Here is a 25590-nt window from a genome sequence, read left to right on the forward strand (position 1 = left end):
TCTCTAGGACCTGAGCCGGATGCAGTGTCTTCTCTGTGGGAGACTGCCCACCGACATCCATTCATTACTCTTCTCACAGGGGTGGAGGGGTGGGTAGGAGGAGCTCAGGCACAGGGTGAACTCCAAGCCCTGGACTGGGTGACCTGTGTGCCCCTGCTCCCAGCCACAACCTGGGTAACCACGCCTTCCTGGGCGGCTCTGCTTTATATGCTCCGTGTCACGCACAAGCTGATTCGGTTCTTGTTGCAGCTCGTATGCGTCGATCTGGTGGCCGCAGGTCTACCGGCTCAGCTCGGGAACTGGAAGACATCTAAGTATAGACAGCCTTTTTTCCTCTTCTGCAATAGCTACCTGTCTCTGCCACACCAGCAGCCCCCTTGACTGCCACCCACCAGTTCTACAGACCTCTTTGACCTTTCTCTTGTGGCTGATCTAGCTTGCTGCTGCTTGATGTTCATCTGCCTACACTGTAATTCATTTCAAAACACTCCCCCTTGTTACAACAAAGGGCCTCCTTCCCCCTCCCCAGTCATCCTATAAGTTATGACTGGAGCCTGCAACCTCCCGGCTAGTGCTTTCCTCTTTATGGCATTTGACTACTTTGTATGTGAACAGTATTTGAGCTTCAATTGTCTTGCTCCTGGGAAAATGTCAAGGTTAACACTGAGGGGACACAGACGCTGCAAGGTAATCTTCAGGGTGGAAACTTTTTTACAAGGCAGGAGGCAGGCCAGGAGCTCTGAGAAAGAGCTGTGGGAATTGATTCCAGCAGGTTAAGACCCTACTCTCATTAAGATCAACTGAACTTTAGCTCTTATCTGAGCTGGAGGAAAGAGCTTCAACTGCAGGGCCTCTTGTGTACAAAGCAAAAACCGTGGCGGTGGAGAAAGTGGGTTTTATGCCTGTGTGGTCAGCGGCTTAGAAGTAATTTATGAATGAGTCAGCGCTAACACAGACCCTCATCGGTGAACGCTGACCAGTGGGAGAGCCCTTACACAACTCACACGTAACTGTCCTTTAGAAAGACTTCACACTTTGCTAACCAAAAAGTTAGCAAGAAGCTTCACAGGGCTTTCTCAGAGCCACAGAAATGGTTCACGACGCACACAGTCAACTGGCTTATATCTCCTCTCCATTCCTTTCCAGTGAGGAAGAGGAGGCTCGCAGACTTGACTGGGCCCATCATCCCCAAGGTCCGAAGTGGTGTCTAATGTGTGAAGGGGACGACCATGCCTTTGAACTGCACACGTTCTACTGATAATCTGTGCTCTGCAGTGGAAACCAGAAGGCAAAGTGCCGGCACAAAACCCTTTCGTGGTTCAGTTCTTTATGCACTAAGGTTTTTAGGTTAACTAGTGGTTGTAGTTGAAAATTTTATAAACTATGGTTAATGTGAAGTTTTCCTTTAGTCACAGAAGTTCAGTCTGGTTATTATTTAAAAACTAAGAAGACCCCAAACCAACAGATCTTACTGAAGACGTTCTAGCATGGGACTTAAGCCTGGGAGCCCAATTTCAGGGGCCTCACTGCGTGGTGTTTCAGGTGTGTTTAGAATGTGTAACGCACAAACAGCACGCTCTTCCGCATAGTTGAAAAGCATTATAAAATACTTTATTATGAATTTGATCTTAGGCATTTAGTGAACAGATCATCGTTATTAATCCTCCTTTAAATTTTAAGAACCTCAAGATTAAAGTTGCCCAACTGATCAGTGGGTCAGGAAGCACAATGTTGCCCCCCATGAAAGAGCGATTGAAGGCCACAGAGCTCTGCCATGATTCAAAGAACGTGAGGTTCCTTTTGCTGGATATGAGGAAATGATTGAAAAGCCAGTGAAACTGCAAGTTGCAAAAGCCATCCTTTCTTCACCAATCCCAGGCAGCAAACATTTCCCTGAGTGTTCTTTAGGAACATCTGGGATTTATTTCCCATTTAATATTGGAATCAGAAATAATGTTTTCCTTACTCAGTGTCAACCTCAACGATGTGAAAACCTATGGCCAAATACTTGAAAACATCTTTCTGTATTGCACAGTGGGCCAATGGCTTCTGGGAGGTAAAACAATAGGGAAATTTCTAGTCCATTACGGCCATAGTTAAAGACTTCAACCATGTGTCACATCACCACTGATCTGATGGTGAAGAAAATCCAGATATTAAATCCAGATATTAAAGAATTAGGAAACCCTGGCCAAACCATCCCAAGACGATTATTCTGTAAATGTAATATTGGTGTTTCTGCCAGATCCCTTTTTCACATCATGTGCATCTCTTGGGACCCAGCAAAAAGGTTAAGCCACAATGCCCTTGTGCCTTTTAAAATACCACAGTGCCAGTTAAACTAGCATTTCTGTTGCTCGGGAGTTATTTTCATGAGTGATTCAGCAAATCTTATGACAAAGGACAGCCCAAATAGCTGACGAGCACAGACTAAGCTGCAGAGCACCGAGCGGAGGCTATTGACGAAAAAGGCAAAGTCTTGCACACTGAACTGTGATGATGTGGACGGTACAGGGTAACCAGAGGTGGAGCCAGGGCCTCACGCTAAGGGAGAGTGTCTACTGAGGCTGCAGGTGGGCCCAGGAGTGGCACCATGCTGCAGGGATGGCCCTTCCCACTAGGCTTCTCCTTGAAACACAACTGCAGCTGTATTCTGCGTCACTGGAAACTGCGATATAAGATTAAATCTGTTGGTCTATGGACGGTTGCGTATGTATTTCTTGCGACTAGGGTGACAGGGACACGTGCCTGACATGTTGGCCAGAAGGCTGGGAAACTACCATGGCAACGCAGAACGACCTCCCTCAAAATGTGTCTTCTGTCCCAAGGTGTTCATCTAAAAACTGCCCAAATGTCAGCGTCCTCGAGCTAATTTGAATCTTCCAAAAAGAATACTTAAAGCTAAGCGTGTGGGTATTGGGGGAAGCAGAGACTATATTAGGGGGGAGCACTCTCACAAAAACCAAATCAATAAAAAAATGAAGGTGGGCCACATCTTTAAGACCATCTGCTCCATCAGATGAGCTATTAGTTTAGACTAGGGAATGGCAATTTTTTTTTCTATAAAGGGCCAGATGGCAAATATTGTCAGTCTTGCACACCACAAGGTCTCTGTTGTAACTTAATTCTGCCATAGATCATGTGTAAATGAATGGGTGTGGCTATTGCAATAAAACTTTATTTACAAAAAAGCAGGAAGCAAGTCAAATGCCATAGTCTGCAGATCCTGACTTAGCCTCTCAGGCTGCCAGAGAGGCGATGAGGTCAGAGGTGGTGGATGGTAGGTGACCTGAGTGGCCTGCTTCCAAGGAGTCCACCTCCAGGGCTATAGCTTTCACGCTTCTGCCACCAGGGTGGACAAGTCTGCTGACAAGCCCAATGACTACTACCAGCCTGCTGCATGGCACAGAGAGGGCATGACCTGATCACCAGGCTCAAGGCTCTCTCCCCCAGCAGCTTTGGGATCCCACAACAGCTCTTTTTTCTGTGCTCTGGCATCTTCTTTTTTTTTTTTTAAATATGTATTTATTTTTGAGAGACAGAGCATGAGCTGGGGAGGGGCAGAGAGAGGGAGACACAGAATCCAAAGTAGGCTCCAGGCTCTGAGCTGTCAGCACAGAGCCCAACACGGCTCAAACCCAAAAACTGCAAGATCATGGCCTAAGCCGAAGTCGGACACTCAACTGAGCCACCCAGGCGCCCCTCTGTCATCTTCTGAGTCAAATGTTTCAGGTAAGTGGGCAGAACCCAACTCCCTCTTTCCTCCCCACACTGAGGTTTAGGTGGCCAACATGGTACCCAGTTTATGATGCTGGCGTTCCCTGTTTCTCTGTTGCCGCAGCTTTGATGTTCTCCAGCGTATGGTCACTGTGAACCCAGCTCTGTGAAGGCCTAGGGAAATGCTGATGGTGCCACTCGCGTAAGCACGGCCCATCCTCACCAGCGCCAGGCCTTGGCTCTGAGCTGGTGGGGAGTCAGTCACACCTGCTGTGGCAGCTCACTGGGTATGCGTGGCCGTCGGGCTGTACACTCACATTCCTCTTTAAAGCTGCTCTGGGTGGGACTTGAAGCCAGCCTGCTCCCTTTGTCCTGACACGTGACACAACAGGCTGTGAATCCTTGTCGTTGGCAAGCGGGGCAGGTCAAGATGAGCTGGCGGCACTGGGGAGTCGAGCAGAGTTTATATTGGTCCCATGGGGCTCCACAATATGAACATTCTGGGGAAGAGAGAAAAGCCCTAGTTATAAACACACACATATACACGTGTATACACGTAGACAGGCGCTTCTCCAATTCCTAAATATAACTCTTAGCACATCAGCTAATATATCCTGTTGGGCCTGGGAAGGTTTTAGAAGTTTCCCGTCTTCTACCAAAAAATGCTTCTTCACCCCCACTTTTTTTTTGGGGGGGGAAGGGGTAGGTTCACCTGGGAATTGTCTTCCTGATTCCAACATTCGGTGACTCACTTTCTTCTTTTTCCCACTTAGAAAACAGGTAATATTGTTTCTCTCTTTATTCCAAAGCTGGCCAACTACCCCTTGGTTCAATGGTCTTTTTCCCTTTTTAGGTCATTCCCTTTATGGTGGGAAACAACACACATGAGTACAGATGATCCCACATCTATATTCAGCTTCTTCCCACCTCTTTATCCACGGCCCTGCTTCCCAGGCCTGAGGTTCTGCTGCTGTTGCCAGTGGACACCTGACCACCTGATTCCTAAAACCCCCATTATCTATTTTCTCAGCCTGTTTTTCCCTGCTGACTTCCTGTTACCATGAACAACATCACCATTCTTCAAGTGTCCTTAACTAGTTTATCTAAGCCACCTTCGGGCCTTCTCTCTTGCCTTCACACTCACATGCAAGTACCCATCATATCCTGCCAACGTTTCCTCAGTAACATTCCTCAAATCCACTATTTCTACTTACTTATAATTTATACTCCATCTAGCTCCAAAACAGATCTCAAGTAGCTTTCAATAAGACACACAAATATAAAAGACTGTTAAAATTAATAAAAAGATCAAGAAGAAAGGGGAGAGGACAACCACACTCAAATCTTATTCATTATCTGAGTGGTAATTCAGTCCCCGATCACAGGAGTTCTAGCAAATTACGACAGTCACTAGGGTTGTCTGCCCATGACCTTTCCGGTTCAAGATAATGGCATCCGGGGGCACCAGCCATTTTTCTTAAGGATTATTTCCATCCTCCTTTTACTGACTGTCCTCATTGGGTACCACACATCGGTGAGGACTCAAAACTACAGTCAAACCACAGGCTTCCTGAGCTCATACCTTCCTGTGGCCACCCCTGCCTTGGCTGTGGGTTCAGCTCCTACCTCGGAATGCCCCACCCACCACTCAAAAGTACCTCACCTACCACATGTGTCTATAGACCATCTAAAATGGAGGTTCTTTAAATAAAATACATAGTATTACAAGGAAACGAATTATATAGAAATATAAAATACCAAAACATCTTCAAAAATCTGTATAGTAAGATATTAACACATGAAATAAGACAGTGGGGGCCTAATACTTCCATTTTGAGACAATGACGAACATAAATGCTATTTGGGGATGTCTGCAGCCACTATAATATATGAAAATACTGTGGTTTCTGTTGATGACAGAGTCACTGGTGTATCTAATATTACTGATTTGTTGCTTACATTACAGTCAAGGAAAGTGCTACGTGTAGTGTGGGGTTGCAAAAATAAAGATATAATTATTTTCCCATCCAAATTCACAGAACCCCTGAATTTTATATCTCATCTCCTGGTGAAGACCCTTGATTCAGCCTATTTAGTTCAACCTCCAGCATGCAGGCAAAGCAAGTGGCACCACCCCTAATGTAAAGGACTTGCCTAACCAGTAAACAGGAAGTCAAGATGGCACTACAGGCCTCCTGATTCCTGGTCCAGGGTTCTGTCTGCTCCACTACTGCATCTCCAACTCTAATGGGAAATGGTCATACTACATTACTTCTTCTCCGTATTTTCTTCTTCACGTAACCAGTACTGGCCTGCCTTCCAGAATGCTTCATACAGAGTATGCCTGACCATCAATTTAGGTTCCAGCCTGTGCCAACCTACCTGACACTATATCACTGTTGTAGGATAAGGCATAACGCTCATCAAAAACAAACAACTTCCCTTTGTAGAAACCATCAGGAAACTCCTCCAGGTACTTGTGGATGCCACCCTTGAGCTGGAACACTTCCTTGCATACTCCCTATGTGAGGAAAAACAAGAAGAAATTTGAGGAGACAGAGACGAGTAAGAAGCTCCACAGGAGACTGGCAGGTGATGACAGCAGTCAGGGCCTTCCACTAGATCCTGGGAAGCCCGGCTATTTTTGCTGTCCCCTAAATATAGAAGGACACCTGTCGGGACATGTAATGTGAATTTGCTCTTCTCAGGATCAAGCATAAGGATTAGGAAAAGGGAGATGTTCACTGATCTTTCCCTTTTGTACCTGATGAATGTCTAAGACTGTTAAGTGCTTTCCACATCTTGAGATTTAAGAACTTCAGATCTTGTACTTACAAACTCTATTCTGGAACCATACAAGGGAAAAATAAATCCCTGGCTGGCTGAGGGTGACAGAGGGAATGAAGGTGGGGAGTGGAAGGCTCACTACATGCTGTTGGTAGAACCTTCATCTCCACACCTGCAGTGACTCCAAGGGTGTTAACTCACCTTGGCTTTGAGGTAGGCTGAACCCCGCTCACAACGGATACCCCCAGTGCAATACATCAGCACCTTCTTCTCTCTGAAAAGTTCTAGATTTTTGTCAATGTAGCTAGGGAAGTAACTGAATTTCCTGATGTCTGGGGCTAAACAGCCCTGGAATCGCCCCTACAACATAGGAGAAGCAGAAGGAAAATTATCAGAAAAACATACCTGGTAAGAACAAAGGTTCTTTCTGTGTCAGCCCCACTCAGAGCCCCCCTTTGGAAGGCACCACTTACTAGCTACTGTTTCTCACCTACACTCTGACCTTTCAACTTCAAGATCTGGAACTCAGAAATAAGCCTGGTGGGCTATTGGTCACCTTACCAGAGTCCGCAGAAAACTGGAAAGGCTGCCCAAAGCAAACTATAGGATCCTTGACCTATATCAAGGGGAGGCACATGGGAGCCAAAAAGTACATTATGTGCCAAGATGTCTTTTAATTCCTACTTTCTTAGACTTTCTCACCAGATCCTGAGTTCAAAGGCTAGGGTTTTCTCTGAAGCTGCTAGCAGTCAGGGGAGATCTATGTGACTTGGGCACAGGCAGGCATAAACAGCAGCACCTCGGGAAACATGCCATGATGTGGGTAGGGGAAGGCCTACCATTTCACTGAACTCAATTCTGGTTCTACTTACTATTTTGCTTTCATAGAAGTTTCTGCAGTCCAGGAGGATAGTATCACTTTGTTCTTCATTTGTCTGAGACAAAAACTTTTCTACTTCTTTATGAAATTCACCTGGAGATAAATGGACTCCTAAAACCAAACCAAGAATCTACTTAAAACAAGACAAAAACAAAACTCAAAACCCAACACAATTGGCCCACCCTGATAACTCACATGTTATTCCGTTTCCTTCCACCCAAACCTTTATTCATAATTGCAATTATATCTCAAAATAACACTACTTGATGACCATAGTGAAATAGTTTAGCAACTCCAGATATCCTCCTTTTCCTTCCTCCAAAGATAAGTGGTATGGAGACCTGGAGGTTTAGAAATGATTAGTCAAAGAATTTTCCATTCTCTTGGTCTAACCCAGTGATAAAAACCAGACAGTGGGGATCTAAATTGCTAAGTGGGTTTGCTGGTCCATTATACGGCCAATGTTCTATTTTCACTGTATGTGGAGGAGCCTGGGCATGTATGTGCTTGACTATAGGCTTCTGACTATAACAAAGGTGAGCCCAAGTTCAAGGCTAAGAATCTTGACAGGCAGCTACGAGTATACATTTGTGGAATAAAGTGGGCTATTCTTCAAAAATACAAAAGGGTAAGAAGAATGTGTGTAAGTCTGTGTGCATGAGGAAAAGAGAGGGTGGGAAGGGCTGACAGCAGCAGTGACACATAAGAAAGCAGGGCAGGAGACAGAAAAGGAGGGAAGAGCTAAAGCATGCAGGAGAGAAAGGAGATGAAGAAAATAAGTAAAATCCAAAGAGACTAAAAAGAGAGAACCTCAGTCTGGTGGGGCCCTCTGCCTTCTTGACTCTCCAGAACAGAAATATTCCTGTATCTTAGGGGGTCCAGACATCCCCTGATTGTGAGGACTTTGGGGGAATTTGGCAGCACGGACTAACCACACCTTACAGACAGGGACTCTGGGGATGGCAGTCACCACACCTGGTGGATCCTGATGGCACCAAGGGAGCCTCAGTCTATTTAAGGGTGAACCCCAACAACCACCCGAAACTGCTAAGTACTCAGGTGGGGCTAGAGGCCCCCAGGCATGGCCAAGGAATCTGGATTCCTACCTGCCGAACCTAAGGCTATGAGAATGTAATGAAGCCAGAATTGATTTTTTATTATCAAGTGATTACAGGTCACCAAAACGGGGGTGAAAGGGAGCTTCACAACTGTGATGAGAAGCACGGAAATCTACGACTTCTACGACTTCGACTTCCTCCCTGCTGCTGCTCTACTGGCCGTGCGAAGGCCTGACTGGCCAGGGACTCCGATGGACATGTTTAAAAGAGATGCCTTCAAACAGCATGGCCCAAATGAAAGCACAGCACTGCCTGGAGCCGGAGCCCACTCTCCCCTAACCTCCCAACAATGTCCTGTAGCACCAAGAAAGAGCTCCTTACTCATCCCACTAAGGTAGGGACATGGTGCACACATGGCCCTTTTGGGCCCTTCTCTCTTCATGCATGAGTCTCTTTCCCTCATGCTGTATCCTACTCCTATTTCCCTCTGACTTAACCCTTAGCATTCTTTTAAATACCTCCATATTAGAAAGCGAATGCAGACAACCAGACCTTTGTGCTTCCTGATGAAACAGGACAATGCTACCTATCAGGCAGTCTTGGGGAAAAAAAAGGAAAGAAAGAAAAAAGGAAATCAAATCTGAATCTGACCAAGTCTCTAGATCTGAGGCATGTAACAGAGGCATGTGGCTAGATCCCCACTAGCCACATGGGGATATCGGGGCTTTGAAAGGTAGCCTGAGATGTGCTATAATAAGAGTGACATAGATCTAGGATTTCAAGTACTTAGTAAGCAAAAAAAGGTAAAAGATCTATCTCATTAGTAATTTTTTACATTCATTACACATTGAAGTATTTTGGCTACACTGCATTAAAGCCTATTTATTAAAATGAATTTCACTTGTTTCCTTTTACTTTTAAAATGTGGTGACTAAAAAAAACACCATAAAATTACCTATGTGCTTCACATTAGTTCTATTAGACAGCACTGTTCTATCAATCTATAGGAAAATAGAAGACAGAGGAGATACAGTCAGCTTTAGCCAGATGGTGGGAAACTACAGACAAAATGACCCGGTTCCTTCAAAAAAACAAACTGCATGGGGAAAAAAAACAAAGATGGAGGCAAATGTGCAAGCTAAAAGAGACTTAAAGGGACATAGGGATCCACCACAATGAGTGGACCTTACTTGAATCTTAACAGAAATGAACTTGAAAAATTATGCGATCACCACAGGTACAATTTCTTCAAATACACCAACATGCAATTCTGGAAAACAGCAAGCCCCTTTTCTTTGCTGGTCTAGCCAATTTTAAGAACTAGCCAGATATTTGATAATATTAAGGAATTACTATAAAAAAGGTTTTATTTAGATGTAATAATGGTTTTACAGTTATTTATTTAAAAAAAATTTTATCTTTTAGAGGTCTCTACTGAAATATTTATAAATGAAATGACATTGGGATTCCCTTCAAAATAATCCAGGATGGGGCAAGGGGGCAGGGTATAGAAGAAAGGTGGCAATGAGTCAGTAATTGCTGAAGCTGTATGACAGGTACATGGGAGTTCACTATACTATTTTCTCTACTTTTTTTAATGTTCAATCATTTTCATAGTAAAAAGCAAAACAAAAACAAAAACCCACCAAATAAATGTCTTTCAACCATCTATGGTAACAATAGGGAGGAAGGGGAAGAGAACATTCTAGAGCACCTGCAAACCAACTGCTTTGGATTTGAAAGCCACTTGCTTCCTGAAGCAGAAAGCCTGTTATTCAGTTGATGAACTATTTACAAATAATAATTACACTCTTCCCAGATTGCTATCTTTGGAAAGAAAAAATAAGTTCTTGCCAAACCGTCATCAAGAAGAATAAGACGGGGCATTCTAATGGCTGAGTCTTCAATTACCATAGTACCAAAGAGAAGACCAATTTAAGCACTGGATGACCCACACGCTAGCTACCCTACAGCTGTTTGTTTTTTTTTTTTTAAGCATAATTAATATACAGTGTCATATTAGCTTCAGGTGTACAATATAGTGGTTCAACAATTCGATACATTTCTCAGTGCTCATCAAGATAAGTGTACTCTTAATCCCCTTTATTTCATCCATCTCCTGCCCACCTTCCCTCTGGCAAGCACCAATTTGCTATCTAAGACTCTGTTTTTTGTCTCTTTTTTCTTCGTTTTGTTTCTTACATTCCATACCCCCAAAGCCATTTTAAAGAGTGGATTGCTGATCAGAGTGTCTAATTTCCACATGTGTTTCTATATTAAGTTTTGTCCCTGTGAAGAAGAACAAAATTTTTCTTCTAAAAGCAAGCATACCAGGCTTCTTGTAGGAGATCTTATTGGGACTGATCCCCATGGGCACAATTTCTTCAAATACACCAACACGCAATTCTGGAAAACAGCAAGCCCCTCCTTTGCTGGTCTAGCCAATAAGAAACAAAACAGAATACAGTCTTACTCTCCCATCTCCAGATATAAGCCAAGTGCCAAATACAAGAATTATATCTGTTTTGTAATAATAGCTGAAGTCTTAAGAAACTTCAAAGTAAGAATTAATGTTTTAATGGGAAGGGAGTTTAGGGCCTAAAATGTTTCAGATAATTCACCTCTAATAAATATTTATTGCATACCTTCCATGAACTGAAATGTTAAATTGCAAAGGTGTTTCTATGGCTATAAGCATTTAACTATAAAACCAAAATAATTTCAGCATGTAAGATTACATCCTAGCTTTTGCTCTGGAGGAGCGACACCTCTCTCCTACCATCACCAGCACTAACACTAGTAAAGTAGTCCCCACCACCTTTATCACCTACTGTGACAAAGCATAAGGTCACTCAAAGGAGCTCAGGTCGCTCAAACAAAGGAGCTCAGCCATGAGAGCAACAGCTTTGTCCCCCATGTGGTATGAAGTACTGATCTTGTAATTCCAGGTTGACTAAAAAGTAGTGATGCCCTGAAACAGCCAGGTGGTCCCTCAAGCGAGCAAACACATCTAAGTTTTAGAGTTAGACTGTGCAAACTGTAATGTCCTTATTCGATAAGAAAGGAGATTAAGGGCATTCACTTGCCCCAGATCACATGGCGACTACACAAAGAAGTGGAATGAGCATGCTCCTTTGACTGCACTGCCTCGCAACCTAATGGGGAAAAAGGCTGCTTACTTCTCCACACTGATCTCCGCTTCAGAGCCTAGAGAGGGAAGAGGCACTGAGGCAGAAGCAAATGGCTCAAAATCCATTTTATTTTCAATTTCTCTTACCTTAAAATCATCCTTACACATATAATCCTTAAACAATGGGCAGGAAAGCATGGCTTCCACATAGAGTCTGGTGGCCAGTTTGCTTCCACCAACTGTCCCATTGATTCCTTCTGTAGCAATTCGAACCTGGGACACAAGACGGTGAGAGAAAGGGAATGCAGCCTGTTCTTAGCTTAGTTTAAATCTTCCCGGGGCAGAACAGGCTTGTGTGTGTCAGTGAGTTTAAGGGGAAAAGCAGAGACACAACAAAAGTGTTACCACACAAAGATACTTGTAGTTTTCTAAAATGGCACTGCCCACAGTTTAGATGAGGTACTCAATAGATGTGCGCTGAAGAAGAGAATGCAATGAGTGAAACTTCTGGAAAGCCCCATTTGCTACAAAGCTCCAGTTGTCCAATGCCCAAAGAAATAAATTTTGAGCTTAACCTAAATCCAGGTCAGAAGATCTGAGATCAAGACTCATCTTTGCCACTTACTTGCTTTGTGGCCCTGAGAAAATTAACTTACTTCTCTGGACCTCAATTTCTTCATCTTCATAAAAAGGAGGTAAGAGAGAAGCAACAATGGAAGAGAACTGCTGAGGAGATATTTCCCAAGTCCAAAAACACAGAGCACGGCTGAGAGCTAGGAGGGCATGTGAGTACACCCCTGCACACCGCTGCAAACCCACCCACTGGAACACAAGGTCCACAAGGGGTGCGTGTCTGTTTTGTCCACTGCTGCATGGCCGGTGCTTAGAACAGTGCCTGCCAAGTAGGTACTCAATTCACATTTGTTGAACAAATGGATGTGTATCCATATCTGAAGCTTTTTGGCTTCTCAAACGCTGTATTCTCTTTAAAATGCTTCGCTGGTTAGGGGACATTCGAACCTGGATTCAGGCCCCTGCCTTAAGAGGCAATGCTCTGTGGATGGTGCCAAGTTAATTGTCTTGGAACTACAGAACCCTTCGGATGAGTTTAAGGATGCATCATCTTTAGAAGGAGCTGAGCTCTCTGGAGAAAAGTGCTAGAGAGAACGTAGACCACTCTAGTATCATGGTACTCTACGGAGAGAGAGGTCATTTAATTCGAGGTCCTAGACTGTTACTACCATTTAGAGAACAATGATACCTACCAATGCATGAGAATTTGAAAAATTTACAAGGCTGCCCTTTTTCAGGCCCCAGAGGAAATACTGTCACCTCCCTCGATCCAGTTCTTTAGGGCATGTATATAAATGGGATTCATTTCATAAGCCAATGCCAACTCACTAGTAGTGGCTAGCCAGAGTTCCATGATGAGCATTCTGGATCCTTGACAAAGAGAATTACAATCCGCTAAAACCTGCTCTGGGCATGGGAGAGGAAAGCAGAAAGAATATGCCATCTCTGCTGTGTAGACCACTATCCCCACAATCAACTTATACTTTTTCAAGGGTCTACATAGAAAATAGAGCTGAACCAGTGGAAGTGTCACAAAATTTACTCTAAAACTATTTCTGACCATGGCAGATAAAGTACATACTTCTACGTAACTGTCTTTAGGGTAGACTAGTAGATTCTTTCCTATGCTCTTTTAATCTCAAAACCCAAATAAAAGACAAGGACACCTAATCCCTGTAAAGCTGGGGCAGAGCAATCTGTTGAGCAATCCAAACTCACGCACTAGACTTTCAATCCCTAAGGCTCCAGAAAAACCTGCGAAGTAGCTCCTTGGTGAGGAGAGCCTTATATCTCAGGAATGGAGAGCAACAGTTAGTATTTATTGGGCACCTACTATGATATAGGAGCTTTATAAGCCTGAAAGGTACATACCATAATCCCCATCTGACAGAAAAGGAGACAGCGGCTCAGAGAAATCAAGTAACTTGCCCAAAGACACAGAGTCAGCAGGTGGTAGATTTGAGATTCAAACCAGATATTCCAAATCATGTAATTTTTCCCTTCCAAAGCCTCCATTGTGTCCCTTCAAATTTCTTGAGGCAGTAAGGAGTTTATAGCAATAGGAATCAGAAGCTTCTTTCTCGAATTTTCAACTTGTCTTCTTTCCCTACCTAAATGGTAATACTCTACCAAATCTCCCAAAAGCAGAAAACTACCTCAGTAAACTGGGCACGTATCATTGAAGCCTAAAGATTTTAGACTCAGAGCCAGGCAGGTGCTGCCACCTTGTGGATAGGGACCCTTACTGCTAGTTCACTTCAGGCTGGGCCAAGAGTAAAAATCTGCCCCCCAAACAAGGAAAGAGATTGACTTCATATGTTGTACATTCAGGTTCACTGTGAGAACATCCATCTTCCAAGGTGTTCTCAAACAGAGGTGATAATAAATGTATTCATTCCACAAATATTTACTAAAGATTTTACTACACGCCAGGAACTGTGCTAGGAATTAGGGATCTAGCAGTTAAAAAAGAGTTCTTGCCCTCTTTGAGTTTACAGACTAAGGGCAATCACAGATATTAAGATAAAAATTACAAACTGACAAATGCTATGAAAAATAACTACAAGATGCTATGTGAGGGTGTACTGGGAAAAATGAATTTAGATTGAAGGTCGAGAAAAGTCTCTTTGAGGAACTATCATTGAAACTGAGAACTGAAGATTGAGTAAAAATTTTGCAAGAGAAACTGGGTGTGGGAGAGTCCCTTGAAGACAGTTTGCCTGGAAAAAGGCCCAAAGACGCAAAAAACCTTTGTGGGCTCCAGAAAAACCTGAAAGACCATGTCACTGGAGTATAAGGAGTGAAGAATGACATCAGATAGGCAGAAAAGTTAGGAAGGGGCTAAATCATGCAGGAACCTAAGGGTATATCAAGGATTTGGGTTTTACTCGAAAAGCACTAGACGGCCACTGAGAGATTTTGAGGAGAGCACAGTTGTGTTTTATTTACTTTTTAAGACGATGCAGGCTGCAGTGTGGAGAATGGATTAAATGGCAGGCAAGGACAGAAGAACAAGAGTAGATTAAAGGCTACCTCGGGGTGCTTGGGTGGCTCAGCCGGTTAAGGGTCAGACTCTTGATTTAGGCTCAGGTCATAATCTCATGGTTTGTGAGATGAAGCCCCAAGGCGGGCTCTGTGTTGACAATGCAGAGCCTGCTTGAGATTCTCTCTCTCCCTGTCTCTCTGCCCCTCCCTTGCTGATGCTTTATTTCTCTTTCTCTCTCTCCCCGCACCCCCCCCCCCCCGCTCAAAATAAATTAAATAAACATTTTTTTTAAAATTAAAATTAAAAAAAGCTCCTGAAATGGATAAGAGAGGGTGGGGCATGGTCTAAGGTGGTCGAAGGGAGGACAGAAATGAATGGACACAAGGGATATTTTAGAGGTAGAAATGGCAGGATGTGACAATGAACTGAATGAGGTAAAGGAAGCTTTTGGCACCATCTGTTAGAAAACATCAGTGTGGAAAATATCAATGATCAAACAACTAACTGCCTGGGGACTTAAAACATGTGTGGGAAAGATTAGGCTTACGATTGTACAATGTCATAACCTGAGGGGATCTCAGAGGGAGTTTTAGTTCCTTTTGAGTTTTAAAAACACATTATCTGTTGGGGAACCTGGGTGGCTCAGTCAGTTGAGCCTCTGACTCAGCTCAGGTCATGACCTCACGATTCGTGAGTTCAAGCCCCACATTGGGCTCATTCCTGTTGGCATAGAGCCTGCTTCAGATCTTCTGTCCCCCTCTCTCTCTGCTCCTTCCCTGCTTGCACTTTCCCTCTCAAAAATAAATACATCTTCAAAAAATATGTAAAATAATATATTATCTGTCTGTCTCTGTCTCTAGTTTTATCTATATACGTGTGTATGTGTATGCACGTATATGTATATGCATATATAAGTCTACAGCTATATATGTGTGTATACATGTAATCATAAAGAACGTTTCAAAAAATAACAAAAACCATCCACAATCTTATCACGCAGACATAATCATGATTAACATCTGGGTATCTATTACCTTCCATCTTTATATACAAACATTTGTGGTTCTATTACAAACATATATTCATTTCTTTATTCAACGCTCCCCAAATATTTACTGTAATGCTATGCACCAAGCCCTGTTCTAGCACTAAGAATACATCAATTAAGACAAAGTTCCTATTCTCATGAAGCTTTTATTAGGGAGACAGATTGTAACAAATTAAACAAGGCTTATACTTTCAGACATAACAAATTCTTTGAAATTCTCTGAGCAGAAGGTGACAGAAAGTGACAAGGTTTAGAGAGAGGACTACTTTGGATCAGAGTTCTGAGGAGGTTAAGATGTGTGCAGAGATCTGCAGTGGGGAATGAGCCAAGTGACGATCTAGCAGGAAAGCATCCTAGAGGGAAGGGAGCAGCAAATGTCAATACCACAAAATGGTAAAAGACCCTGGCATGTTCTAGAAAAATCAAGAAGCAACTTGGAATCATACCTATATGTATAGTTCTATGAAATTTTTTTCCAGCTAACATATCAAGAACATTTCCTAATGCCAGGGGTCAGCAAATTGTATCTGCTTCTGCATACGGTTTTATCGGAACACAGCCATTTCACATCTTGTACCTATTGTTTAAGGTTGTTTTCATGTTACAGTAGCACGCTTGAGTAGGTGTTGTTTGTTCATTGGTTTGTTTGTTTAGAAAACACATATAGACTTAAAGATCAACAAATTCAATTTTAGGCACTTCTTGAGTACAGACTATAGGAATTTTCTGGCAAGGAATGGCCTATCTAGCAGGAAAGATCATAAAGATTTAAACTTTAGTTCTTAAACAATATACAATGGCTAGACAACTGAAAAGAAATATTGCATAATTAATCCAACTGTATCCTGTTATAATTTCGTCACAATTCCACACACAGTTTTAGGGTTTAATAGAAGCAAGAGTGAGTAGGTTTTGGGCAAAGCCTAAAATACTTACTATTTTGCTTTGTAAGGAAAAGTCTGCTGATTCTTAGTCTATACCATTAAACAGTCATAAAATGCCATGTTAATAACTGTTTAGCGGTCTACTTAAAAGCCTAGCAGGATTTCGCAGAACCTAACAGGGAATCCTTTTTGTCATGAGCATAACCTCTGTAGTGCAAACTGGAGATAAGAAGAGTCCCGTGAAGGGTGCGGTGTTACCTTGCCTGTGAGGCGCAGGTGCTGGCACAGAGCCGTCTGCCAGGCACAGACCCAGGGGGGATCCCCCAGGTCACAGTAGCAGTAATAAAGTAGAACCTCTCCTTCATCACTGCCCTGGCCCCTAGAAGAAGAAAACCACAGGGAGAAGATTTGAGTCACTGGCATAAGGCAGCCACAATTCACAAAGTAGACCCAGGCAGTATCAGAGGGCAGGCCGCGATGGACCAACTTGTGCCGAACTTTCTCCTACTGTTGTTGGCCTGAGAGAAGCAGCAACTCCGGTCAGTATTTGCTCTGAAGAAAACGTTATCTGCACCCAACTTACTTTACAAAAAGTAAGTTTACTTTGATTTCCTCATTTAGTCATCATACTCATGAGACAGGAATCAATAACCCATTTTACAGAAATGTCTGGCTTATCCTCTAAGACAGGGTCATATCTGTTTTTGAATCTCTCATCGTACAAAAAGGTTTCACTTCCATTTTTTCATGTAATCTTCTTAACCATGAGAAGGACTATTATTATCCCCACTTTACAGGTGAGTAAACCAAGGCCGATTCCTTCCAGGTGAGAAAGTGACAGAGTGACAGTCAAGACTTGAACAGTCTTCTGACACTAGAATCCATACTCTTTCTACTGCATTGTGCTGTCTCCTACTAACTAGGCATGGGAGCTGGGTGGGTCTCCTATCATCTCTGAGACTGATTTCCTCATCTCTAAAACTGGAGAAGTGAAATAAACTGCATTTCCCAAAGTGTGCTCTGAAGCTGTTCTATGAAATCCCATTTTGGAGAAACCTTGCAGACAACATCTCTCTGAGAATCTCAGGAAAGCCCCTTACCTACTGAAGGCTCTGAAAGGTCCTGCAATAAAAAACATTTTAACCTAGTGCTTCCCAAACCTATCTGTCTTTAGCACCTCTTTTCAACACCTGTTATCATCCTTCAGAGCTGGTGTTGCATAGAACAGATTCCAGAGAATGCTATGGTAGATGACAATTGAGGTCCCATCCAGCTCTGGAATGTGACACCCTCATCAATACCCTCATCATACTGCAGGGCCTACTCTCTTCTGAAACCTTGTCTATTTTAGAGCCTGTTTTCCTTCCTCTAAACTACTGTAACAAATTATCTGCACCACATAATTTAACTGATAGTTAAGTAGCCTGTCTCATATCCTCTGCTAAATGTTTCATGTATCCTTTTTTTTTGTTTCTCCCCCTAGAGAGCAAATTCCTTGAGGCACAGGGCCATACAGAAGCAAAGAGGCCATATTTGTATGCTTGTATGCCACTTTATAGTTCAGCTATTACCATCATTTTGTATAATTCATATAGCAACACTGTGAGGTAAACAGGGCAGGCACCGATATTACTATTTTAGAGGTGACGACATACAAAGAATTTTAGTGACTAGCTCAACTCTGAGCCCAAGTTCAATTCTCTTTCTCCTTTTCTTGATAAACAAGAGGTATTTGGCACTGAATAGTAATGACAAAAGTATATTAAATTTGGACATTTTCTATTCACCAAATAGTTCAGGAATTGCTTAAAATCAGAAATTTGTCCTCCGGAATTCTGTAATATAATTTTGTGAGTTTTGCAAAGGTAGGATCTAAACTTCTAATCCTGTGCCCCAGTTCTAAAAGTTAACATTCTTTCTGGGGCGCGCCTGGGGAGCTCAGTTGGTTGAGCATCTGACTTCGGTTCAGGTCATGATCTCACAGTCTGTGAGTTCAAGCCCCGTGTCGGGCTCTGTGCTAACAGCTCAAACCTGGAGCCTGCTTCGCATTCTGTGTCTCCCTCTCTCTCTGCCCCACCCCACTCGCACTCTGCCTCTTTCTCTCTCTCAAAAATAAATAAACATTAAAAAAAAATTTTTTTTTAAGTTAACATCCTTTCTAAAACACGATCAACTGAGAAAACCATATTTGGTAACAAAATATGCTTTGTAAGCTCTGATACTCAAGGTAGAGGAATCATTAACATTTCTGAGCCTTCCAACTTATCTCTGAAAATACTAACACAATTTTCTGTTCATCACCTCTCCTCAGAAAAGGTAAGATGTATCCTTTCATGAAACCTAGTGAACGCTGCCAGCTACATGGGTATATATCACTGCTCCCATAATACAGAGTATGTGGCTATCAGCCTGGCTTAGACCCATAGAGAAATCCTGTGCCTTAAGGATCTTGCCATTTTAGTAGATAGGCAGTGGTATCTCATTGTGGCTGGAAAAACTGGTAAAATTAAACCAAAAGTACAGAATGGAATTCTTACCTTATCAGCTCATCAGGGCTAAAGCAGCTTACATCAGGGAGCCAAGCGGACACTTCCCTGTTACAGGTCAAGTACCCTTTTAGAGGGTTCCTATCATCTGCAGGCTTAAGGCTCTTTGAGGTGTTCAGTGTCACAGCTAGCTGCTTTAACACGGAAGCAGTCTGGCGGCAGATCTCATCAGCATGTTGTGTTGCCACATGTCTATGGATGCCGATCCGGTCTTTGAACAGCTGTTGACAGCATTTCCACCATTTTTCTTTACATTCAAAAGGATGTGCAGGAACTTCTTTGGTTTTGACAAAAAGGGCAAATGCCTGCAATTACATTGCAAATATTCCACGATTAACCTTAGGTGTAAGGCTGGCAGAAGTCTCAGTGAATCCCTGACGTCATCCGTCCACATGGGTTTCTAGGTGTATGTCCCAGGTTTTTTTAGAAGAACTTCTTAAGAGAGTTAGTTTTACTTTAAATTTATGTCTCTATCTAAAATTTGCTAGGGACTGTTCTTAAAGGAAGAACCTGAATTTCAGATGAATATTAGTACAACATTACAAACAACATTATCAGTCATATCTAAAAAGAAAACGGTCAAGGCAATTATGGAATGTATTTACTATAGAATATCGAGCAGGTAGTTTTAAGTTATATGAGAAAATATTTATGATATAATGTTAAGTGAAAAACAATGGAAAAAATTTGCTTATACAATGTAACCTCAACATTTAAAAATTACACTGAAAAAGATTGGAAAGAAATGTTCCAAAATGTTTTGATTTTTTGGAAAATAATTTTGTTGTTTTTATAAAAAATTATTTATATTTATTAAGACTATTAAACAGAAAGCTATGGGTATGCCATAATTCTCTTAACCAATTCCTAACTAATGGACATTTGTTTCCAAACTTTGCAATTAGGGCAAGTGGGTGATGCAAATAAGCAATGCTGAGTAAGCATTCCATGCATACATTTTTACACCTCTTTAAACATCTAATTTAAATAAATATCTAAAATAAAACAGAGCCCGACACAAGGCTCAAATCCATGGACGGTGAGATCATGACCTGAGCCGAAGTTGGATGCTTAACCGACTAAGCCACCCAGGCACCCCCACGTATTTACATCTATTGCCTATTTTTCTACTGTGGCATGGATTTTCTGTTTTGTAAGCAGTTTTAGTGACCTTTTATTGATCATAGTTATCACAAATCTGTTTCCTAGCTTGTCATTTGTTCTTTAGTTCTGTGGTATTTTTGATGTACAAATAGAGGCTAAATGGGATCTATGATTATCAGCCTCTCAACAACTGTTCCCTCCTAGTCTAATGGGAAGGGAGATACTTACGTGTGTGTGTGTGTGTGTGTGTGTGTGTGTGTGTGTGTGCAATGCATTTGGAGACTACTGTAAAGCATCCAAAAACAAGCACTCTGAACATCGATAACAGACACAAAGCGCCACTGTGGGGCCATCCTCTAGCTGTACACAACTGTATCTGGACTGTCTCAGACCAAAGTACCAGGAAGGGTAGCCTTAAATTACACTGCAGGGCATTTTTAGCCTCTTTTGCAGTGAATCCTTCCAGATAGGCAAACAAAAAAAACAAAAACAAAAGAGATAGCACGTATGTCAACATATGTGCTTCTTTGTATTAAACTTTGATTTTCAAATCCTATCTGGTCTTTTAAGGCCTTGTGAACAAGGCATTGAGGACCCATCTGCAGTTAGAGCCCCTGTGGGATCTGTTCAAGAGGGAGAGTCAGGCCAGAGCCAGGATGGCAGCTCAGAGGTGGGTGAAGCCTACAGGAAGGCAGGCCCTGGGAGGCCCAGCTTGGCAGGGTGGGTATACTGATTCCATACAGAAGAATATGCAACTAAGGAAATACATTGGGACTAATCAGAGCCAAGTTTCTCACCAAACCTCCTCAAATAGGGAAGTTATAAATATGGGAAAGGGAGAGTTAAGAAAAACTCTTGTGATGCTTGAATGAAAGTGTGAAGTGCTGGTATGAGCTCATGGTGTAATATTGGGATGGCAGTAAATATAGAAGTATAGGTATGGTACATGTAGACATTTATGCATTCATCTGCATATTTTCCTAGCTTCACACACCAGAGGTCCTGGGAGAAGTAACATTTAGTAGCAATGAGTTTGCTGAGCCTCCAGGTTGTGATTTTTCATTAGAAGCAACCAGAGCTCCTTGAAGAAATGTCTGGTTCCAGGAATGGGGCAGGGAAAATACAAGATGAGTCTGGAACATCTTGTTGAGTCAGAAAGTAAAGAAATGCTCAAAGAATGATGGGAGCAAGTCAAAAGGACATAGATACTAGCTTAAAAGGGCCCCCAGCCAAATCTGAGATGATCTGAGCATCGCAATAAATCATGACACAGTGGACTATCACCCAACAAATAAAATGTAAACCTACAGTCCACATGGATACAAACAAATTGGGAGAAAAGAAGGCTCTTCCTTACAGCAAAATGCCAAGTAGTAAATCTAGAAGGAATGAAGCAATTAGAAAATCACCCTTTAGCACCCATCACAGTAACAATTGATTAAGCAAAGAAACACCAATGAATCTAAAATTAGTAGATGACAGTTGGATAAGGAATAGGATAGGTACACAGTCTCAAAGTATTCCCCCTCCCCCCTCAAATACTGACTTCTTAAAAGGGAAAAAAGAATAATTTTATAACAGAGAAATCTGACAGTCACTCCCTTAATCAAGTAACCAAAGTTAACACCACCAGTAATGGGACAAATTGCCATTGTGAACCACCTGATAGACTGTCACCAGATAAACACAGCATTTCTTGTGGGATGGTTTTGTTAATAAAAGCACTAACCTGAATCTAATCATAAGGAAACATGAGTGAAGATCAAATAAAGAGATATTCTACAAAATAACTCATGTAATCTTTAAAAATGTCATGGTCACAATTTCAGGGGAAAAATGAGAAAGTGTTCCAGAATGAAGAATATATAAGATGTGACAGCTCAATGCAACACCCTGGAATGGATCTATAAAGCCATTTGGGACAACTGATGAAACATGAATGGAGCTTGTGTGCAAAGGGGATATGAGGGTCCTCTGTACAATTCTTTCCTCTAAGTCTGAAATTTTTGTAAGATAATATTTGAAAAAACCTTTCTGTACCCTTTGGGTTTCATTTTCAAGGACATCCGTGTGAGATGAGAACAGAGGGGTGACGGATGAGAAGTTATAAGTAGGGACATCTATCCTTCATTGACATGAAGCCAACGAAAGCTAACTGTGGAAGGAAGAAGGACAGCAGACTGGAGGTAAGAAAACTAAGTCTCAGTTGCATGTCCTCTGGTCGTTTTCCTTCCTCTGACCTTCAGCAGGAGGTTTGAGTCAACGATCTCTGAAAAAAGGATAAATGGCATAGAAGAGCAGCATATCAATATCACCTCCCATTATAATCCAATCCCAACTGTCCTTAGTAAGCCTGCATCCATCCTGGGCTGTTGTGTCCCTTCTCCTAACCAAAAGAACTCAGCCAGCTAGATCAGATCAGGAGTCTTAGATAGCAGCTGCCATCTGCCTGTCTGTTCTCCGTATGACAAGGTCTCCTGGGATCCTGGGATCCTTCCCCTAACTCTAGGTGGAAAAAGGAATTCAGCCCATCTTTCTAGAATCTGCCCTCAAGTACTCAACCATAAGTGTTCCACAACCACACCTTACCTATGATTCTTCTTCTCCTGGCACTAACTTAAGATCACTAATTAATGACCCTAACTATACCTTGCCTTGAGCATGGCAGCAGCCTTGTGTCTCACTAGCCCTCTGTTCCCTGGAGGACAGCCTTGATGAGCTACTAATAGATGCATCTGAACTAACTATACATATGTGATCCTGAAGCATACACGGCAATGCGGCAGTCTTACCTTTTTCTTGGCAAATGAGTATTTCTTTTTCGTACTGACATCCAACTCGGCTTTAAGACTGCTACTGGGATTGATAACCCTTGTGTCTTTTAAATCTAAGTCTGAAAATCTTAAAACACAGGCCTCCAGGTCCTCTCCTTGGTCGGGTGAAGTAAAAGAAGGCATCTGGTTTGGTTGCAGTAGTGGGACAGATTCCTTTCAGTTAACTATCTCCTAGGAAGCAAGGGAAAAATGACAATTTCGGTCGTTGGTTACTACTTGAAGTAAACTTGAAGCTACTCAATCAATCAGGCAAATGAGCATGGGCCCAGCAACCCAAGCCATCCATCCATTCACTCACTTATTCAATAAATATTTATTTAGCACCTACTCTATGCCAGGCACTGTTCTAGACAATACGAATAGAGCAGTGAAAGAAATGGAAAAAGTCTCTGCTTTCTTGGAGTTTACATTCCAGTAGGGAGAGACAGAAAGTAAACAAACGATTAAATTTAAAAAGTCAGATAGGAGGGGCCTCTAGGTGGCTCAGTCAGTTAAGCATCTGACTCTTGATTCTGGCTCAAGTCATGATCTCAGGGTTATGAGATGGAGCCTCACGTCCGGCTCTGTGCTGAGCATGGAGCCTGAGAGTCTCTCTCTCCCTCTTCTTCTGCCTCTCCCCACTACCCCCCTTAAAAAAACAGATAGGAAAACGGTCACGAAAACAAAAACCAGGGTAAGGAGTTAGGAGTGATGGAGGGGCTCTTTAAAACAAAGACTAGGTAAAGTCTTTCTGAGGCAGTAGCATTTGAGCAGAAACCTAAATTAGGGGGCAAGCCCCGCAAACATTTAAGGTACATTATACCCGAAAAGCACCAGCTACAACCAAAATCAACCAAACTGTGTACTAGACTTCAATTCCAAACATTTTGTCCTTTTATATCCTTTAATTTTAGAGCTGTCCAAATTCCATTCCTTAGAAGAAATAACAACCAAGAAAGCCCATTTTAATAAACAGAAAAAATATAAAATATAAAAATCACTCCTGTGGCCAAATCTTGTCAAAATGGACATACTACCAACTACCAGTCAAGCCACCATAATTTCTTCCTTTCTTTTTAAATTTTTTTAAAGTTTACTTTTTGAGAGAGAGAGAGAGAGCACAAGCAGTGAGGGAGACACAGAATCTGAAGCAGGCTCCAGGCTCTGAGCTGTCAGCATAGAGCCCCACACAGGGCTTGAACTCACGAACTGTGAGATCATGACTTGAGCTGAAGTCCAACGCTTAATCTACTGAGCCACCCAGGCGCCCCAAGCCACCGTGATTTCTTGACCGAATTATTGCAGTATCTTAACTGCCCACCTCCCCAGTAAGGTAACTAAACAGCAGTCCAAAGGCTTCTCAACATACTCTAATAAAGTCCAAAATCCATCCAAAGCCCCTCTCACCGCCTCTCATCTCATCTACTACAATCCCTTTGATCACTCCTCTGATTGCACTATGTTTGTTCATTACGAAATGGATCCCCAGCACCAAGAAAACAAGGGTTTTCCTTTGTTCACCTCTGCATCATTGGCATGTAGAACACTGCCTGGCATATAGGAGATGCTAAATGTCAACAAACACAATTTATTTGTTGAACGAAATAAAACAGTGATTGGGTAGCCAGGGAAGGCTTCACTCAGGACTTGACGTTTGAGCTAAGACATAAATCACAAGGATCATCCATGCAGATTTAGGAGCAGAGTCTTCAGGCAAAGGAAGTAGTATAAATTCCTAAAGTGGAAACAAGCTTACCTTATTAGAGAAACAGGAAGAAAGAATGGATGGAGTATAGTGATGAGAGAGCACAACCCTTTGGGTCAGAGTATAGAGTTTGCAATGCAAAGTAACTGGAGAATTGTAAACAAAGGAGTAACGTGGACTGATTCAGGATTTGTCTTCAAAGTAGAGGTGGCAAGGTTTACAGATAGATTGTTACGCAGGAAATGAAGGAAAAGAAGGACCCAAGAATGACTCTTACCCACATTTTTGAATTAAGTAGATGGATGGTGCCATTCACTGAAATGGTTAAGACTGACAGAGGAATGGGTTAGGACAGAAGAGTCAAACGAGGCAATCAGATGAGTAGGTGCGGTGCTCATCGGAGACGTCAGGGCAGGGGACGCTCACATACACGTATATGGGTACCCAATAACCAATGAAAAAATTACTAGAGCAATCACCCGTTCCTTCCTAAACAACAACCGAGAAGGGCGAGGGGTAAAATGACCGCCCAAGGGTAACCCGGCGGCCGTAGGTTCCGGCTCTAGCGGGTCTTCCAGTCCCACGGACCGCAAGCGCGGCGCCGCCCCCCGCCCCCAGCCCGGCCCCACCCCGCGCGCCGGGCCTGGGAGATCGCTCCGCCCAGCTTTCCCCGACGAGGCAAAGGCCCGGAAGTGGGGGTAAAAAGAGCACTCACCCGCCAGTCCTGGTTCTTTCTTACGTCTTTCTTCATCGAATCTGCTCCGCCTAGGAATCGTCACTGAGCACCGTCCCAAGAACCTCCACCAGCCCCCTCCTGGAGTTTACGAAGGAAGGCACACTGGAGACCTGCCCTCGCCCCG

The 25590-nt window shown here is 42.7% G+C and overlaps 2 protein-coding genes across 6 annotated transcripts in view; one reads left to right on the top strand and one right to left on the bottom strand.

The window, feature by feature from the left end:
* TMOD1 (tropomodulin 1) overlaps window positions 1-2131 on the top strand; it is an 85760-nt gene extending 83629 nt beyond the window's left edge. Inside the window, exon 10 of the mRNA XM_060609252.3 lies at window positions 1147-2131. Within this exon, the coding sequence (XP_060465235.1) occupies window positions 1147-1211 (65 nt within the window). The 3' untranslated portion in view covers window positions 1212-2131. The remainder of the gene's footprint in view (window positions 1-1146) is intronic.
* A 498-nt stretch (window positions 2132-2629) lies between these two features.
* Window positions 2630-25558, bottom strand: TSTD2 (thiosulfate sulfurtransferase like domain containing 2). Of its 5 annotated transcripts, none has more exons than XM_060609244.3 (11): window positions 25446-25558; window positions 25012-25060; window positions 23005-23217; window positions 19100-19413; window positions 16821-16941; window positions 11720-11845; window positions 10774-10879; window positions 7377-7495; window positions 6706-6864; window positions 6100-6238; window positions 2630-4217 (listed from the first exon to the last, which is right to left on the bottom strand). In XM_060609244.3, the coding sequence occupies exons 3-11, from the start codon at window positions 23167-23169 to the stop codon at window positions 3979-3981; spliced, it is 1488 nt and encodes a 495-aa protein (XP_060465227.1). In that variant the 5' UTR covers window positions 23170-23217; window positions 25012-25060; window positions 25446-25558; the 3' UTR covers window positions 2630-3978. The 5 variants fall into 5 exon arrangements, with proteins under 5 accessions (XP_060465227.1, XP_060465225.1, XP_060465224.1 ...); XM_060609242.3 differs by having other exon boundaries at window positions 25008-25060; XM_060609241.3 differs by lacking the exon at window positions 25012-25060.
* Between the last annotated feature and the right edge of the window lie 32 nt (window positions 25559-25590).

This window comes from Panthera onca, chromosome D4 (assembly GCF_046562875.1).
Source record: "Panthera onca isolate mPanOnc1 chromosome D4, mPanOnc1 haplotype 2, whole genome shotgun sequence".
NCBI lineage: Eukaryota > Metazoa > Chordata > Mammalia > Carnivora > Felidae > Panthera > Panthera onca.

Coding starts and splice junctions, on each gene's coding strand:
- TSTD2 (XM_060609241.3), bottom strand. CDS start 23,169: ATGCCTTCTTTTACTTCACCCGACCAAGGAGAGGACCTGGAGGCCTGT. Junction 10,880..11,719: donor TGTGTAAGGATGATTTTAAG/GTAAGAGAAATT, acceptor CTTATTGGCTAG/ACCAGCAAAGGAGGGGCTTG. Junction 6,865..7,376: donor ACTTCTATGAAAGCAAAATA/GTAAGTAGAACC, acceptor CCTATGTTGTAG/GGGCGATTCCAGGGCTGTTT.